Source organism: Callorhinchus milii, unplaced genomic scaffold (genome assembly GCF_018977255.1).
Source record: "Callorhinchus milii isolate IMCB2004 unplaced genomic scaffold, IMCB_Cmil_1.0 Scaffold13, whole genome shotgun sequence".
NCBI lineage: Eukaryota > Metazoa > Chordata > Chondrichthyes > Chimaeriformes > Callorhinchidae > Callorhinchus > Callorhinchus milii.
In genome coordinates this window covers 11,696,338-11,715,714 of record NW_024704754.1, presented here as the reverse complement: position 1 = coordinate 11,715,714, position 19,377 = coordinate 11,696,338, and the positions used below count along the sequence as shown (strand labels likewise).

The 19,377-nt window shown below is 38.7% G+C and overlaps 1 protein-coding gene across 1 annotated transcript; it reads right to left on the bottom strand.

The window, feature by feature from the left end:
• Positions 1-15,141: 15,141 nt before the first annotated feature.
• On the bottom strand, positions 15,142-18,803 carry LOC103177287 (synaptonemal complex central element protein 3). Its single transcript, XM_007891384.2, has 3 exons — positions 18,632-18,803; positions 16,786-16,885; positions 15,142-15,505 (listed from the first exon to the last, which is right to left on the bottom strand). The coding sequence occupies exons 1-3, from the start codon at positions 18,668-18,670 to the stop codon at positions 15,351-15,353; spliced, it is 294 nt and encodes a 97-aa protein (XP_007889575.1). The 5' UTR covers positions 18,671-18,803; the 3' UTR covers positions 15,142-15,350.
• Between the last annotated feature and the right edge of the window lie 574 nt (positions 18,804-19,377).

Here is a 19,377-nt window from a genome sequence, read left to right as displayed (position 1 = left end):
TACAGGACTCCACAATTTAACTTGAAATTATCCAATTTAACTTGAAAAAAAATCAGATGAATTGACCATTTGTAATCTTGGTGCAATTGGTTGATGTATATCATTACATAGCAATATATACAAATGTATTTTTTTTAATTCTGAGTGCTTTGAGATGTTTTGCTATGCTATGTTTTTGCATTATTAGCTGTCATTTCCATCGCATGGAAGTCATATGCAGATGACACGTCATTTTGACATCCCACTGTACACTTACTAAACACTTTCCCATGAAGGCTGCGCTCTTTCAGTGAGCTACAGGTAATACAGGCATTAGCAAACCACCACTACTGTGAAGTGCCTTGGGTTTTTCAATGCTTCACAGCTGTTTTACCCAATTTCTGCCACTGGATGTAGCCAGAGTGCCAGAGGCTCATTTGGTTCATTTCTAAGATGCTCTTCTCTGTTGGAGAAATTGCACCTTGGTCTAGATTTACCCTATTTTTGTAGCATTTAAATTACAAAAAAAAAGCTTCAAAGGTAAGACTGAATTCAACACTTTACCAAAGACTGAACACTCTGAGATGCTACAAAAATAAAATAACTTTAGACCCAAGTGCAATTTCTCCCTAAGATTTACATGGTAGGGTCACTTTGAATGCGATTTGACTATTTTATTCCCTTAATGCCACTTTACATACAAGTTTCTCATAAGAACACTACTTTTTTCTCTTTCGCTCTTTATTCCGAACCAGCACATTGATTACCTGGGGAGCTCGGCCCCGCTTGTTTTATTATTGGTTGGTCATTAGTCTGGCCTCTCAACTAAGTGTTAAACACAGGAAAAGCTACAACTTTCAATTTCATGAAACCCGGAGATTTTACTTAGTTAATTTTTAAAGGCAATTCTACATCTGTGTCAATGAGTAAATTAATCATTTCAGTCACTATTCCCCTTAGTATCCTTTGATGATCAGTCTTCTTGATCAGTCAATAGCAGCACAGAGCAGAGATTTCCCCCCAGTGTACACAGGGAGAAGGACATAGAGGAATATGAGAGAAGGGATGAGGAAAGGTCATATGGAGCTCAGGACTGGTACAGACTAGTTGGTCTGAATGGCCTGTTTCCATAGTGCAGCATTCTATATAATTCTGTGTAACCCAAATTAAACTTCCAGGTCTCTCTGAGCAATTTCTCAATAATACTTGTACTAATCCTAATGTCTGCAATCAAAGTTTTAAAAGATCAATCCTCTAAATTTCCAAACTTCTAATGAGATTGCCAACATTGGGGTGCAAAATGCCATATGTAAAATGATGATTAATGATAATTATCACATCACACACTGCATTTTGAACCCATTTTGGGCTAAGTTCCTATTGTGAACACACAAGGGAGCAAGGAGGAAAATGGGATTAGATCAGGTGGGTCAAGTGAGGAAAACAGCAGCAGAGAATGGCCCAAGTAGCTCAAGTTCCTCATGAAGTATTTTTAAGATGTCCTTCCAATGAGAAAGGCACTTCATAAATGTAAAGTGTTATTGTTTCTGTGCGGTAACAATTTATGATTGTATAAAATGTGCTCTCTATAAGATATGGCAAAAATGTCTTGGCCATTATATAATAAAGCTGCCTTCTAATTTCAGTTGTGTCTCACAGTCTAACCATTTTGTTTTCTCTCTGATTCCTTAAGTCACTTCCTGCTCATATGAGTTACCTAACAGCAGCACCATGTAACGTGTACACTGGTGCAGCGCCACGTAATGTGAACACTGGTGCTGACGGTCAAAGAGCACAGTGAAGAGCATTTTCTTCTTGTACTGTATCAAATTCTTGTGATAATAGGGAGAATGACATCTAGTGGCTGAAATGTGCAAAAATTACTTTACAGGAGTGAGAGAATTTGCAACATCCTCTGCTCCTCACAGCAGCCATATTTGTAGAGGTGTAGATCTTCTTGAAACTAAATTCATTATCTCAGTCATTCACCGCTGAAGCAAAATCTGTACAGAAACACAGAGGGATAACATTGTTTAAAGATTAGAATAAAAAATCACAAAATGAGAGACTTGGTCTATCAATGCCGGCTACAATACAGTAGGATCCATATTTAACTTCTTGTTCTGCAGAAATGCCTCCTCCCAAAGGTAATCAAATAAAACACAACAATAATAATCCTTGCATTTGATATAGTGCCTGATCACGTCTTCGAGACATCTCAAAGCGCTTCACCAAATATACTGTAAACAATACCCAGCATTTTGCATATACAGTATTCACTATCCTTCCAGATTTTAGCCTTCCTTCACCCTCTTCACAGTTGTACAGGCTGTCCTATCCCTTGGAGTATAGAGAACATTTTCTATAGTTAGGACTGTGAATTTTATCAAAGAGGGCAGTTCATTTCCGCACAGAGGGGTAAAGTTTGCCTGGAGAAATTCCCTTCTCTTTTCAAGTAATGTTATGGGATCTTTAACATCCACCTGAACAGGCAGACAGACCTCAGTTTAACATTTCATCTGAAGGACACCTTCTCCAACAATGCAGTACACCCCAACCATTGCATTGGAGTGCCAGCCGAGACTATATGAGTTCAACGTCCCAACTTGAATCCATAACCTTCTGATTCAGAGGCAAGAGTGCTACCAACTGATTCAGGCCTACAGACCCAGATGGAATTTCTATCCAGTGATTGTTCTACATTTGATCTGCGTTTTGACACCACCAATGAAATATTAGTTGACACAAAGCCTTAAAGAGTCCATTTGGAGCCACGTGACCACATTACCAAAATAGCATGAATGGTGTTCTTTATATTTACCTAAATTTGTAAAAAGAATACAAGGTGAATTTAACTAGTTATGATTTATTAGGATCCTCTGAAACATGGAGCACCACTCAGATACACACACAGGTGAGCAAAACATGCATGAGGGAACTGACATGCTACATTCATTAACTCCACTATTTGTTCAATCAGAGCACTCACCTCGCAAGTGAGAGATCTGGGTTCGATTCACGAGCAGGGCAAAACGTTGGGCAAATTTCCTTACTCCTTACACCTCGGTTTATCTAGCAATAAGTAGGAACCCGGTTGTTAGTCGATTGGCAGATGGTTTTTTCAGGGGTAATAATTCCTTAAAATAAAAACTAAAATTGGTCACTCAATCCACGATTGTTTCTGGGACCCTGCTGTGTGCAATTGGCTGCCACGTTTCACCCACAAAATATACAATCAATTTACTTTACAGATTATTCTGTGAAGCGCTTTGAGACTCAGTGAGGTGGATGCACATTCCACCTCACTGAGCCAGTCCGGAACCTTGGCGTCTTCTTTGACACGCAACTATACTTTCTACCCCACATCCATCCCACGACCCACTCTGTCTTACCCCACATCTGCAACATCGCCTGGCTCCGCCACAGTCTCACTCCGCAGGCCGCCAAAACCCTCATATACGCAATCGAAGCTGACTATGCAAATCCGTTTGCTGACTATCCATCCGTTTGTTGGCCTCCCAAACTCCATAGGCTGCAGATCATCCAGAACTCTGCAGCCCGTGTCCTCTCCCGCACCAGGCTCCGTGACCCTATCACCCCCATCCTCGCCCGACTCCACTGGCTTCCCATCACACAGAGGATACAGCTCAAGATCCTGGTCCTCACCTTCAAAGCCCTCCATGGCCTTGCTCCCCTTTACATCTATGACCTCCTAAACTGCTACCAACCTGCCCGCTCCCTCCACTCAGCGGGCTCCAGCCTGCTTCACATCCTCACCTCGCCCACCCCACCATTGGCGGGCCTTCTGCCACTCTGCCCCCACCCTCTGGAACTCCATCCTGCAGTCCCTCCACCTCACCCCCTCCCTTGCCTCCTTGAAGATCCATCTTAAGACCCTCCTCTTCGACCATGCCTTCGATCACCGTGCTTCCCCCTACTGCCCTGTCCTCCCAATGTGAAAAGTGCTCTACAAATGTAAATTTGTTGTTGTTATTCTTGACCTCCACCCTCCACAATCCCAACCCCCAGTTCGGGTGCAAAACACTGACTGTCCAGCGCCTTGGGCCGTCCTCCTGACGTGAAAGGTGCTATACAAATGTAATTTTGTTGTTGTTGTATCAGGTGCAAGATTTATTATTATTATTAATAATGACTGTATGCTTTTGTCTGGCAACCATGTTAGTTTTCAAGGACACATAAAAATTTAAGCAAATCAAGGTTGTGATGTGCTGTTGAAAAAGCTTTTGAGCACACTTACAAAACAGATGCAAATGTCATACCATAGGCAAAGGTCTATGTAAAACACAGTTTTTCAAATATAGTACGTGTGGGTTCTGATAGCAATAAAAAAACAAGTTATAAGGCACCAACGTCATAAAGGAAAATACTCAGCAACCACCATGCAAATGAAGCAGCCCTGGCAGAACAGACATTTTGTGGAAAGGCACTGAAAAAGAATTACTCTGATGTTATTCTTATCGTTTGCCCACAAAATACACACACCCATTACAATATATTCTATGAAACACTTGTTTGATGACGTGAAAAGGTGCTATATCAAATGCAAGGATTATTATTCTTACTAACATTTGCAAATATGACTAGGAGGGGAATGGTGTGATGTGATAATAACTTCTGGCTATGATTACCACATTACACAATTAAAAATAGTCTCGGAGAAAGTCTTAGGTCACTGGAGATCACCTGAGGATAGCGCTTAATAGCTGAGCGGCACTACATAAATGCAAGTTGCTGTTTTTTGGCCAGTGGACTTCAGCATGAATACAATTTTTACTATTTTTTTTAGCAGAAATGTACTGAAGTTTTCATGTTGATTTACTGTAAAATACCAGTCATTGTGTTGCCTGCTCAGGTAGATTCCAATGGCATTATCTGAAATGAAAAGGGAATTTATCCTAGTGTCCTGCACCACACAAATGTTCCAGATATAAATGAAAATGTTTAATAGAAAATGGGATCAATGAAAAAGTAGGTGATTTATTACCTCAGAACTGGCACAGACTGGATGACCCAAATAGTTTTCTTCTATGCTTTGTTTTGATTAAGTGGTCATTTACTTCATGGCTGTAGGATCTCGCTTTGTGCATAATGACTGTCCATTTGTCAACAAATGCAGTCCCCATACTTAACAACAAATACCTGTAAAATGCCTTGAATCTGTTCAACACTTTAGGCGCTATATAAAATGCAAAATATCTCATTATTGTAATGTAAAGCATTAGTATATTATTTGCAAGAAATTAACAATTAATACATGCACTAATAATAATAATCCTTGCATTTGATATAGCTCTTTTCACGTCTTCTAGACGTCCCAAAGCGCTTCACAGAATATACTGTAAAGTGAATTGACTGTATATTTGTGGGTGAACGCGGCAGCCAATTGCACACAGCAATGTCCCACAAACAGTCAGGGATTGAAAATGGCCTATTTTATTATTGTTTTGTTCATTGGAGGGATTATTATTAATATTCCTCATGAATACTGTATGCTAATAAATATGTATCCCTATTAGCCATCAGTACATGGACACATATTAGGTCACATCCTGACTGGGTGTGGTAGAATTATTTTAATATCACCATTTTAGTTTCGGATTACACTCTGTGCAGTAAGCTGGCAAACTGAGCTGTGTTCGTTGCAATGTCTGTTCAATGGCTTCTGTCTCTTTTTATCTTACATTTCATTTTAGGTAAGCTGTTAAAATATTAACTTTGTTTCCTGCTGTTGAATACCATGTTTTACCTCGCGATCAGATTATTTGTGAACTTGATTCAACAGAAATAGATTTAAACCTTCATATAACAAAGATGAAAGATGTGAATTGTATTAAGATTTTTCATATGAGTTCAATGTGATAAGATTTGATGTGATAAGATCCGACATTCCAGTACATTACATAAAGTACAGCAGAGATAAATTTATAAAATTTCATAATTATATCAAATCTGTTATTTCACACAAGTGTTCATTTCAAAAAATAAAAACTACTTTATGTGCATGTTTCCTCAGCCCCAGAATTGTTGGTAACGTTTACTTTGAGACCTAAAATGTTCCCTTAACAAATCATGCTCCCTTGTTTCAGGGAATGGAAGCTCAGTAGAAACAAGTACCCAAGTGTCCGAGCGAAGTGCTGTAACCATCAGTTCATCTCTCAAACAACTAAGATCCCTTAGCAGTTCCATGAGTATCTCATATGAAAGAAGTTACATGAAGTTAGATGGTTTCTCGTGCTGCAATTCAGTAAACCCCAAATGTCTGATTACAGTGGGTGAGTTAAACCTATGCAAAGCTTACACTTTATTGATGGAGTCTATTATAATGTTGGAGTTTTCAGTACTGTGATGTCTTACTTAGCAGTTCGTGAAAGAAGAATCCATATCCCCTGTGGTCCTGGAGCCTGTGATTATGCTCAACAACTCTCGTTGCATGCTTTCCTGTTGAAATTTACCTCAAACCTCTGTTACCCCCAACTAAATTCAATAATGTGACAGAGAACATCTAACTTTTCTAAAATTGTGTCCAACACTATCCACATACTACCTCTAGAAATTTGAACCACTTCCTCATCAGACACATGCAAAGTAACAGCTAAATGATTCCACTGTGTGCTGTCCTTGATTCAAGATTTCCTAACATTTGTATTTAGGCGATTACTTTTGATTTGCTCATCCAAATTGCAAAAGTAAATAATAATCCTTGCATTTGATATTACGGTTTATCACATCATTGAGACATCTCAATCCACGACTGTTAGTGGGTTAGCGCTGTGCGGCAAAATTCACTCCAAATTCACATTAAACTGCAGCCCTTTTATTACAGGCTTCACTATACAACAACAAATTGCCTTTCGAGGCACACAGTGAGGGCCTTACACCTGTGCTGTGGGTTGGGATCAGAGAGGGGTGCAGGGCCAGGGGGTTGGAGGAGGGAAGATGACCGAAGGCATAGTCGAAAAGAAAAGTCTTGAGACAGGTTTGAAGGAGGCAAGGGGGTAAGGCAGAGTTGCTCTGGATGGAGTTCCAACGGGTGGGGGAAGAAAGACTGAAGGCCTGACTGCCGATAAGCTCTTGGACACTACTCCTCCTGAAGGGCGCTATACAACACTTGTTTGCTGCTTAATTGGGAGAGGACGCGAGCTGCAGAGTTCTAAATAATCTTCAGCTTGTGGAGGGAAGAGTTGGGAAGTCCAGCAAGCATTGAGTTAGCCTTGTGTGGGGTTCGAATGTAACCAGGTTGAGTTATGGACCATCAAATTTCTGACACTGCAGTCCAAATCGCTTGCTGAAACTGAAATACTGATTGAAATCACTTTTATTAAATCTGTAAGTAACTCATTAGCCTTCAGCGCAGATGATTGTCGGGACGGGTGCTTCCTCTCAAACATCCTTTCTTGGCTCCCTATTACCAAGATGATTAACTTTAAGATCCTCAACCTTCCAACGCCTTGGGACGTCCTCCCGACTTGAAAGGCTCTATACAAATGTAATCTTGTTGTTGTTGTTAATTTCAAATGACCTTCATGGTCTTGACCCATCCAGTTAGTAATCTCCTTTGACCCAACTCTCAGCTACTTCTTCCGTTCTACCAGTTCTGGCTGCTTCATTGCCCCGTTCTTCCCCATCACTAGTAGGTAAGCTTTCTGTCATTTTGCCCATCCTCTGGAACTTTATTCTCATACCGTTTTCCTCTCAGCATTCAAAACCCATCTAGAAAACACTTCAACTGTACTTTCAGCCACCTTTCCTCTACCCTTCCTACTTCCCTCCCAGTTCAGACTCCCACACAAGTGCAAATTTTTGGTTGTTTTAAATTAACCCTCAGAATTCCTTTTATATTGCTGAATAAATATGTTGTAAATTTATGCAGGTATACGTAACACATCATTGAAGCAAATGAATGCTTGTTATATTTCTGTTGATGGATATTCTTGAGTTTCAGATTCAGTTAAGAAAATAAATGAAACAAAAATCAATAGAACCAAAGGAAAAACTGTGACTTTGCGATGCAATTATTCTTCTTTTCAAAATGATACAAGTATCATTTGGCAAGTGAAAAGGAACTTTGAAAATATCACAACATATATACACGGAAAGATCACCACACAGCAGTTAGACTACAAATGTGAAGAAGAGAACTTCAAGTTCAATCTGAATACATCGCAAACATATTCATCACTGACCATAAAGGATCTACATGNAAAAATGAATGGTTCGTATTGCTGTAAACTAAAGACGAATGGCACTTTTCAACCAATAATGGACTACAGCCTGTCAGTTTCAGAGGGTGAGTTAAGAAAATTACAAGACAAATTCACATTTTTAACGATTTAATTGAATACTATTATGTAAGCCTTGTTTTTATAAATGCTAATAATGGTTGGATATGTGTTGAACATAAATTAATGCAATAGAAACAAACTACACTTCAAGGTTAAACTTGTTATTTAGTGTAGATGTGATTTGGTTTTAATCTTACTTCCTTTCTTGATAGTTACTGTTTGTTCTTGGTCTGCTTATTTATTTTAAGATAAAGAAAAAGAAAAAAAGTTCATTTATGTATTGATTGGAATTGGAATTTCATTTGGAATTTGTGGCATACTAGCAACCCTCTTCATTTACAGCGTGAAATGTAAGTGACAAACACAAAACTGCATCTTAACAGAAAAGCCACCAGCAGTGTGCTTAATAAAGGCTTAAATCTTTCCAAACGCATTTAATATTCATATATCTAAATCAACTAAAATCAACAGTCTATCTGGTATATTCAACAAAAAACAAGTGCTTATGCTCATTTTTTGTTGCTTGTTTCATAGCAGGACAAACTTTATCAACCTTTTTTTGTCTAGTTATGCAAGAAACTTGTTCTTCAAAATGGTGTTAACGATCAAAGGCTAGCAAATCATACATTATTGTGTACATCTTTAAGTCTCAAGTTTCAAAAGTAGAACTGTTGAAGTACATTTCAGTATCTATTTAGAATTTCCATTTGTGTCTAAATTGAATATTAATTGTATTATTCGACTTGATAAGTATGTTCAACTTATAATGCCATTTTCAGGCAAAGGCCAAGGTCAAGATCGAAGGTCACATCAACAGACTTCAACTACAAAAGTATAAATAATACAATTTTATATATTATTTTAAAATACAGATATTTTAAAAATTATTCTCCAACAATGTTAATTTGTATGTGCATATTTCTGATCTGTCCACAGTGAGACACTTCCATCAATGTGAACCAGAATGATACAAAAGACAGACAAAACAGTACTCTGTGGAGTTTTCAACCATCCATTAGAGAAAACATCAAAGCATTCAAAATTTACAAATAAGAGTGGCCTGTGATCTTTTGCTTTCAATTTTGCAGGCATGTTTGTACGACTTACAATATTTAATTAGATCTCATAAATGTCCTGTGGTGTCCTAATAAAAAGTCGTTATAGTCAGGAGAATTTTATTCAGCATTTAACAATTGTGTCGAGAAAATTAGAAACCTTATTTTTAAGAAGTCTATGTTTGTGTTACATAATTATTTTATCCTTTGTTTATGCAAGCTTCGGTTGATATTTGTTTTACAACCTGCACTGCAAAAATGAAAGTTGTATATTCTTCCTTAACTTTACATTTGCTTGTTTTTAATAAATAATCCTTGCATTTGATATAGCACCTTAGCACGTTGCTAAGATGTCTCAAAGCGCTTCAGACTATACTGTAAAGTGTAGTGACTGTGTTTTGTGGGCGAAACTTGTTGCCAATTGTGGATTAAGTGATCACATTATTATTATTTTGAAGGATTAATGCCCCTGGAAAGCGATCCACTAATCAACTAACAAGCGGGTTCCTACTTATTGCTAGGTAAACAGAGGCGTGTGTATGTGTGGCGTAAGGAAACTTGCCAAGGTTTCACCCTCCTATATATATATATATATATATATATATATATACACACGCTACCTGGGTGAAGGGTAAAACACATTTTAGTATTTAGTGATAAGTGCAATTTCTTTGACGTGTGAAATCTCCTTCACACCATGCAAGAAACAAAAAAACTGCTTTGGTTAAACTGTAGTGTGTGTTACACAAAGTAATTCAGAACGTTTAATCTAACCAAAACATTATATAAAGGACAGATTCAAACTTTAGAGTTAAATCAAAGCGTTAAACAATTTTCTAATATTAGTGCAACTAAAGAATTATGAAAAGTTTTTTCTCAATATGAATCTAGCATGGTACATATTAGCAAGAAGAAATCCGTTTACAAGGATAATGCACTCGGCTCTTAAATAGAAATTGCTTTTATTAAACTTGTACAATTAAGTGGCTGGAAAGCATACATTCAAAACAATGGGTAAAAATTGTAGTCTTTTTAAAGCATTACTTGTATTAAATAAGGAATGTTCCTTAAACACCAGCAGGTGGAGCACCCCTTTCAAGGCTACTGGAATTGTCTTCCAGTTTGCCTGACAACTTTTGGTTTTGAAGTGCACAATTTCTTCAATGTAATTGGTAGTCTTTTAATTTTTCTGTGTTTTCTGGGCTAGATCAGCTGAGGAGTAGAGAAATCCACTTTTTCTCTGGGCCAATCATAACTTTAAAATGATCTCAAAGGCTAGGGCGATCTCTTAAAAGTCATTTAATGAAAGTCATCCTGATGATGAAAAAATGAAATTTCAAAAGTGTACAATTTTAAAAAAGGAGAGAAATTCCAGTTACCCCGAGAGAGTTAGTCTCCACTTACTAGTTAGTTATCAAGTATTATTTCCTTAACGCAAGCAATGCTACAAAAAAAATAATAATTTGGTCATGCAATCCACGACTGTTTGTGGGACATTGTTTGGCTGCTGCGTCTTGCTCACAAAATATAGTCAATTCACTTTACAGCATATTCTATGAAGCGCTTTGAGACATCTAGAAGATGTGAAAAACGCTCAATCAAATGCAAGGATTACCATTATTATTACAATTAATCTTACCTCAATGTTCCAGTAATAATAATCCTTGCACTTGATATAGCACCTTATCATGTTGTTGAGACGTAAGAAACAAATTTCCTGTCCCATTAGATGGCAAGCGTGTTCTTAAAATTCTATCAAAGCACATGCACTATATATTCAAATAACTGATCTAATGGCTGACTTGTGGCACAGTAGATTTCCATGCCTTTATCCAATGTCATATCATCACAAACCAACGAGGGTTTAACATACTGTCCATATTAAAAATTAAGGATGAGTAAAATGGAATATTTTAATTTTCTTAAAGTTGGTTCTTATCTGTTATTTCTTTAGCATGAACATAACTTTCTGTAACTTGTTTGAGAACTTCACTCTTTTCAGAAATGAAGCAAAGAGTCAGGTCGCACAGGAGAATCTGCGTTTGCTCTGCAATACAGATATCAAAATAGCACATTAAAATCATGATTAGTTTGAAGTATTACTGATTGATTATTTGACCTAGTATCTAAAGCACTGAATTATCTCTAAGCACTTCACAATAATTATGGACAAATAGGTAGCCATTTTTCATTTAGCACAGTCACGCAAAAACCAATGAAGTGAATGACCTATTTATTTGAAACACTGTTGGCCAGGACACCGGGAGCAACTCCCTTCTCTATTCTTAATAACGTAAGTCCTAATGTGGAGTTTGAACCAACAGCCTTCTATCCCAAAAGAGAATGCAACCAACTGGGCCCAGGCATATCATTATGAACTACTGATGTACTGATATATCTCATAGTTGGAAAGTTTTCTATTTTCCCAAAAACTAACATCCATTCATTAGCAGCAAAACTTACAATATTTCTTGACTAACAAAACTTTCATCTGCTAATAGAATCACCTAAGTCGTACATCCACACTTAGTACATTCAGTTTCCTATCAAAACCACTTAGATTTCTTTGCACTTGGGCTATTTATCACATCCTAACTCGTATCGCCGCTCCCCTATCCTTCATTTAATTTTGCTGACTCCCACTTAGCGGCTGCACTGAATCGTGGAAAATGACATTCTGACCCTTTGAAGCAAATGCATTTACTGGCCGGCTGCCCTGAATTGTGGGAAACAGTCTTGCCCTGTCACCACATGGGCATTTATCAGCTGTGTTGAAGTACACCGTGCAGAGTATTGATTAAATCATATTTTATACAATTTAGTTTGCCTCCAACCCAGACTTTGTGTATGTCATATTAAATATTATGATCCCAACTGATACGAGTTGTGAGTTTTACTGTATAGTATTCTTATGCATTCTTTGACTTTAAAACACCTTATATTCCGTTAAGACACCTAGCTGACTAAATCATGTCCCTTCATTTCTAATTCATTATATATTGCAAAATGTAGAGAATGTTTACTTGAAATATGCTATGTAAATGCAAATTGTTAATTTATTAATCGTCGTTACCATATATTTTTTCCATATTTTCTACCATTCCATCCAAGCGTCTAATAGTCTCAAGTAATTTGGGCTCATCAGGAATGCTATTATTATGTGCCGCTTCCTTGTCCATCTAGTTCAACAGATAAATGTACATATATTACCCAGAGTCTATTAAATATTCACTAGTTTGACAAAAAATCTTAATTTGGTTGACAAGATTGAATTCTTGATCATAGTCCAAGAGAAAAGTTTTCAACTGAGCCAGACTAGAAACTCTATCATAGAATCATACAGCACAAGAGACCCATTGTGTCTGTGCCAGCCCTTTCAAACGAGCTATGCAAATCAATCCCATTCTCCCACTCTCTCACTGTAGTCCTGCAAACTTGTCCTCCCCAAATAATTATCTACTTCTCCCTTAAAAGTTGTTAGCAAATAGGCTTCCACCACCCTTTCAGGCAATGTATTCCAGATCTGAACAACTCGCTGTGTAAAAAAAATTCTCATCTCCCGTTTCTTTTAACAACTATTTTACATCAGTGTCCTTGGGTTACCGACCCACCCACAGGGAAATAGTTTCTCCTTGTTCACCCTATCAAATCCCCTCATCATTTTGAAAACATCTATTGTCTCCTCTTAACTTCTCTGCTCCAAGGAGAATAATCCTAGCTTCTCTAGCCTCTCCTGATCACTAAGGTCCTTCATTCCTGGTACCATGTTGGTAAATCTCCGTTAGACCCTCCAATGCCTTGACATCCTTCCTAAAGAATGGTGCCCAAAACTAAACACAGTACTCTAGTTGAGGCCTAAGCAGTGTTTTATAAAGGTTAATTATAACTTCCTGACTTTTGTATTCTATGCCCCTATTTATAAAGCTCAGCATCCTGTATGCTTTTTTAACAGTTTTATCTGTCCTATCACACTCAAAGATTTACCTATATGAACCCCCAGGTCTCTCTATTCCTTCACCCCTTTAAGATTCTACCATTAGCTTATTTTGTCTCTCCTCATTCTTCCTCCCAAAATGCATCACTTTACATTTCTCCACATTACACTTCATCTGCCAAGAATCTGCTCATCTTATAGTGCGATTAAATTTGTTTAAATAGTGCGATCTTTAGACACAAATGCAGGACACACCAAGTGAATTGTTCACTTCTTGATAATATACAGTAAGAAACATTTTACCAATCTGTCTATGTCCTCTTGCAATCTGCTACTATCCTCCTTACTGTTTACTACTTTTCCTATCATCCAGACGAAAAAAATATTTAAAAAAAATTTTGATCATAGAATATATTTTTATTATTAATGCTCTATCAAATTATTTCATTTAATATTCTACCCAGTAGTTTATTCACTTAAGAACATTTATAAGTAAAAGTATCATTGCCTCTGTAAGTAGGAACCCGGTTGTTAGTCGACGGGCAGCTCGCTTTTCCGGGGGTAATGATCCCTTAAATAAAAATGTGGTCACTCAATCCACTACTGTTTGTGGGACACTGCTGGCACAATTGGCTGCTGCGTTTTGCTGACAAAATTCAGTATATTCTGTGAAGCGCTTTGAGCCATCTCAAAGACGTGATAAGGCACTATATCAAATGCAAGGATTATTATTATGTGTACCAAAGATGTAAAAAGAGGGACTGTGAAAAAAATTTCTTTTATTGGAAAGCAAATAGTCAAATTTTCTATTCTAAATTGCAGAACACTTGTCTATTGCTAAAAGATTTTCTAGAACATTGAAAAATAATATATTTTATATAAACTTAATAACTTGAGAAATATTTCAAAAACAATTCTACTTCTACTGCATCCATCAATCTTTTATTCAATAAATGGGAGCAAACACCAGAGAACCAAAAAGAGGTTTAAAATGCTTTCCATCCTCCATAACACCCCATCCCAATTCTATACTGTAAAATAAGACTTCAGGATAGCAATCACAATTCTTTGAACTAAAGTTACATTCTAGATACTAAGAATAAAATAAATTGTGTAGTCACGAATACCAAAGGAGACATCCAAATAAGTACGTCAATGAGATTATGAGGTTCACATTTTGTTATGAAATAGTAAAGATTCAAAGCTATTCAATGAGATACAGTAACTTTAAAGTAGGAAGCCACAGTGACATATACACACACACACACACATTAGGAGTTATTGATTTATCTGCAATGTTAACCTGCAGTAAGAAATACTTAAATAATGGAAACAGAAAGAATTCCTCTTCCAAACAGATTTTGTCCGTCTTCAGCAATGCATTCCCAAATTAAACAACGGTGCCTGAGTATAAACAATAGTTAAGTGTGTTTCAACTTGGGTTTCCTAGGTAAAGATCCAGTGCACAATGTAGCAATGAAGCTAATCTACAACAGTTCAATGCCAGCAATGTTATTGTCTTAATAATATATCTGAATTAGTTTACATGAAGCATATAACAGAATTTTATAAAAGGCTACAATTAACTGTTCCTAAAAAAAGTATGTAATGTACTGCAAGTTTAGGGTTCTGCAATTGATAATTTTAGGGTTAGCTGTGGGTTATTTAGTTAACAGTTTGTTTGTCATTCCAAGGATAGTTTGATGTGTAATATAGAAGTGTGTAATTGTGATGTTTGGTAATGCCTCAGTCCAAACTATTTAGGGCCTGTAATCACTTTCATATAGTTTTAGACACTTTTCACATTTTCTAAACTTATTTCACTGTATTGTACTAATTACTATATTGTAAAAGGATGAAGAAACAAGCATCAGAAAATTCCTGCTTTTAATGTTAATACAGAAATTTGAGAAATGTTCCAGAAGCATCCAATCATTACAACTAAATTCACTAAATTCACAATTGTTAAAAGAGGGCAGACACAGAACAATTCAACAAACAATAAAGCTACACATCAGTTAGCCTAAACTTTTAAACATCTAACTAAATGTTCTGATTTCAAATTATTTGTGTTTGCAGCTAATTTTTTATAACTTTGGTCAATATTTCATAGCAGTCTTTTTCCACTGTTTCTTTGCAGTGCAGATATGCGTTGTTCAGTTGGCTCAATGATTCCACCACACAGGGGTCTGTACGGATGAGAACCATGTCATACGACATACAAGTTGCTTGCACTAGAACAATTTAACAAATAAATACCTTAATTAGTAGAATACACAATGAAGCTTCATCTTGATTCCGTTCTTGATTCTCAAATTCTATAAACAACAAAATTACATTTGTATAACCCCTTTTATTTTGGGAGGATGGCCCAAGGTGCTGGACAATCAGTGTTTCGGATCCAAGCCGGGAGTCGGTATTGGGGTGGGTGGAAGGCAGAGGGGGAAGGAGGGTGATCAAAGGCACGATCTTGAGACGGGTCTTGAAGGAGCCATGGGAGGGGGCGAGATGGAGGGACTGCAGGATGGAGTTCCAGAGGGTGGGGGCAGAGTGGCTGAAGGCCCGCCCTCCAATGATGAGGCAGTTGGGGCGGGCGAGGCGGAGAATGTGAAGCAGGCCGGAGCCCACTGAGCGGAGGGAGCAGGCAGGTTGGTAGGGGGTTAGGAGGTCGCAGACGTAGGGTGGAGCAAGGCCATGGAGGCTTCAAAGGTGAGGACCAGAATCTGAACTGTATCCTCTGTGTGATGGGAAGCCAGTGGAGTCGGGCGAGGATGAGGGTGATAGGGATTCGGAGCCTGGTGCGGGAGAGGACACGGGCTGCAGAGTTCTGGATGATCTACAGTCTGTTGGAGGAGGAGTTGGGGAGGCCAACAAGCAGGGATAGTCAAGCATAGGCTGACAAGCATAGACAAGCCTGGATGTTATGAATGCATGTATGAGGGTCTCAGTGGCCTGCGGTGTGTGACAGTGGCGGAGCCGGGAGATGTTGCAGAAGTGGAGGAAGGCAGAGCGGGTCATGGCACCAATGTGGGATAGAAAGGATAGTTGAGAGTCAAACAAGATGCCAAGGTTCCGGACTGGCTCAGTGAGGTGGAATGTGCATCGTTGGATGGTGATGCGGTCAGTGCCTGAGGTGTGGAGGCGCTGACGGGAGCCAATTAGGAGGGCCTCGGTCTTGTTGACATTCAACTGTAGAAAGTTCTCTCTCATCCAGGACCTGATGTCTGACAGACATTCTGTCAGGACAGCAGTGGTCCTGGAGTCTAAGGTGGAGGCAGAGAGAATAGAGTTGGGTGTCATCCGCATACGTTAGGGATTTGACCCCATGTCTGCAGATGATGTCACCAAGGGGGAACATATAGATATTAGAGGGGAGGGACCAAGGACAGAGCCCTGAGGAACAGCCCACAAGATGGTGCATCTTTCCATTTCTATTTTATTTCTACATTATTCTCCTGTAACCCATTTGAAAGTAAAATCTTAACATCCAATCATCAACAGCAACAAACTGCACCTGACTGTATCTCCATATCATTTAACATTTTTTTCAATTGCAAGCACATATCATCAAGTATTTTTACAATATCTTCATGCTCCTCCTGTGCTTTGGTCATCTACAAAAAAAAATTGTAATTTTGTCAGATAATTTAATAAGACTTTATATTAAACATAATATAACTTAAATCAGATGCTGTGCACTCATTCAATGTTTGTTCAAAAAAACATAAATGATTCTGAAGAAATTTTAGTTGCTAGAAGAAACTGTATAATCGTCTTGGGATTTGCAAGCAATTTATTATTAATAATAACGACAATAATAATCCTTGTATTTGATGTAGCACCTAATCATATTGTCAAGATGTTTCAAAGGCTTCACAGGATACTTTGCAAAGTGGTTTTATAGGTGAAACTTGGCAACTAGTTTGAATACAGTAATGTCGCACAAATAGCCATAGAGTGAGCCAACAATTTTATTTGAAGGATTGTTGGCGGGAACACCAGGGAAAAAAACCTTCTCTTTTTGAAAAGTGCTATGGGATCTTTAACATCTTCCTGAACAGACACACAGGACCTCGATTCAACATCTCATGCGAAGGTCGACACCGCCATCGTGCCCCAGCACTGCAATGGAGTGTCAGCTTTTAGACTATGTGATTCCAAGTCCAGTCATGGGGCTTGAACCCACAACCTTCTGACTCAGAGTCATGAAGTGCTACCACTGAACCAAGCTGACAGAAGAAACTGACTTCCAAGCAATCGTCAAAATAAGAACAATGAATATAAAACTCAGACAGCACTGGATCTTGATGGGTTCCTAGCAATAGTTAATCTGCCTGCCAACCATAACATCATTTCCCACAACAGTATTGTGATGATTACCGGTTTAAAATATGCAAAGATTTATCTGGTGGCATATCTGCTAACAAAATGCTGGTGATGGCAAAAATAACTGTCTATCTAACTGAGCAGCAAGTGCTGGTTAAGTTGCAAGCCAGAAAGCTTTTTTAGGTCCAAAATTATTGACGATGGGCTTTCCAGCCCTTGTGTGAGACTTTCTCAACTAATGTCAGATAGAGACAGGAGACTGCAGCAAAACACTCTCAACGGAAATACAGTATCAACGAAAATGTCACCACTTTCTAAGATCCCATCCAGAGCTAATTTATCTTCTCAAGATTCAGAAACCACTGTTAGAGCATATTCGACTGAACAGACGTCAAAAAAGAAGACGCTAAAAATACTCTCTCGAGTTCTAGGAAGATGGCCATTGCCATTAGGTCTGTGGACACGAATCTGGTGGTTCAATCATTTTATTGGAGAGAAAGCACTGCTATACAAGATCTGACAGAAGGTGGACTTTCCGCAGATAGTCCAAACCCAGACACTGATACATTGACAGATTCTGCTTGAGATTATTTGAAACTGAAGAGAAAACCTGATGTAACTGGAAATTAACATGGAACATATCTGGTTGACAGTTCAGCAAACCTGAGCTCTGACAACCAACAGAGACAAATGGATCACACAACCCGAAACAATTTCTTGACGATGATAAAAGTTTTAAAAAAGTCATAATTTTTTTTAGCTCCTGACCTAGTCATGGCAGGCCAGGGGTATAAGCAGCTTCTTCAAAAAAAAAAGCAGCTTCGTCAATCCAACTGAAGCTCAACTTCATTGGGGTTTTTTCTGGGAGGGGGGGGGGGGGGAGGGCGGTCAATGGCAAAGTTTGAAGTAAAATGCTATCCAGCCGCCTGCACAGGGGGTCAGATCTCATTATATATAACTATACAAAGTGTGTGACTGATCACAACAGGACATAAATCGTTCAATGCAAGTACAATCCTCGGAGAAACAGGTACCTGTGGCCGGATCACCGCCATGTTTTGAAGCTGAGCCATGCCGCGCGGGGGAGAGGCAAAGACACCAACGGACGACGCACGTGACAGAAGGACGCGGCGCTTCGCGCGCTAACAAACCCCTCGCGCTCCAACTGCCACGGGCGCCACGCGCCCTCCTCCCCCACCCGCCACCCGCCACAGCCCCTGGAGCAACTTTGTCAGATTGGGCGGGTTCCCGCCCAAATTGGGCGTGTTTTTAAGCTGAAACTGTGCGTGGACGCGCCTTTGGGCGAGTGTCTTATTTATATTTAAAANTAATTGAAACCCACGAAAGTCCTTTTTTATGTAAGATTCTTTTCTTACCCAGTTTCAAAAGCCCTGAACCGAATGTGTGGCCACTCTGCTCGCAGATTGGGCGGGTTTCACGCCCAAATGAGGCGGGTTTTGTTTGTTGTGTGGGGTTGGCGCCTAATTTTAAAATATATATCTAAACCTGCAGCCCCCCTCCCCGCCCTCCTTTTTGAAGACCTTTTCTTAACAGTTTCAAAGGCTCTAAACCTAAATTGGCCGCTCTGGTATCCATAGGAGGCCACAAAGCAATATCGGGCCATTCACCCACAAAATATATTCACTTCACTTGATAATAATAACCCTCTTTACCTCCTAATAATCAGGTGTTGGTGGTTCTGGCAAAGGAACAGTTCCAGACGATGGCTGTAGAGTTGCAGCAAACTCCGTTGTGTGTGAGGAGCAAGAAGAAATCGCCT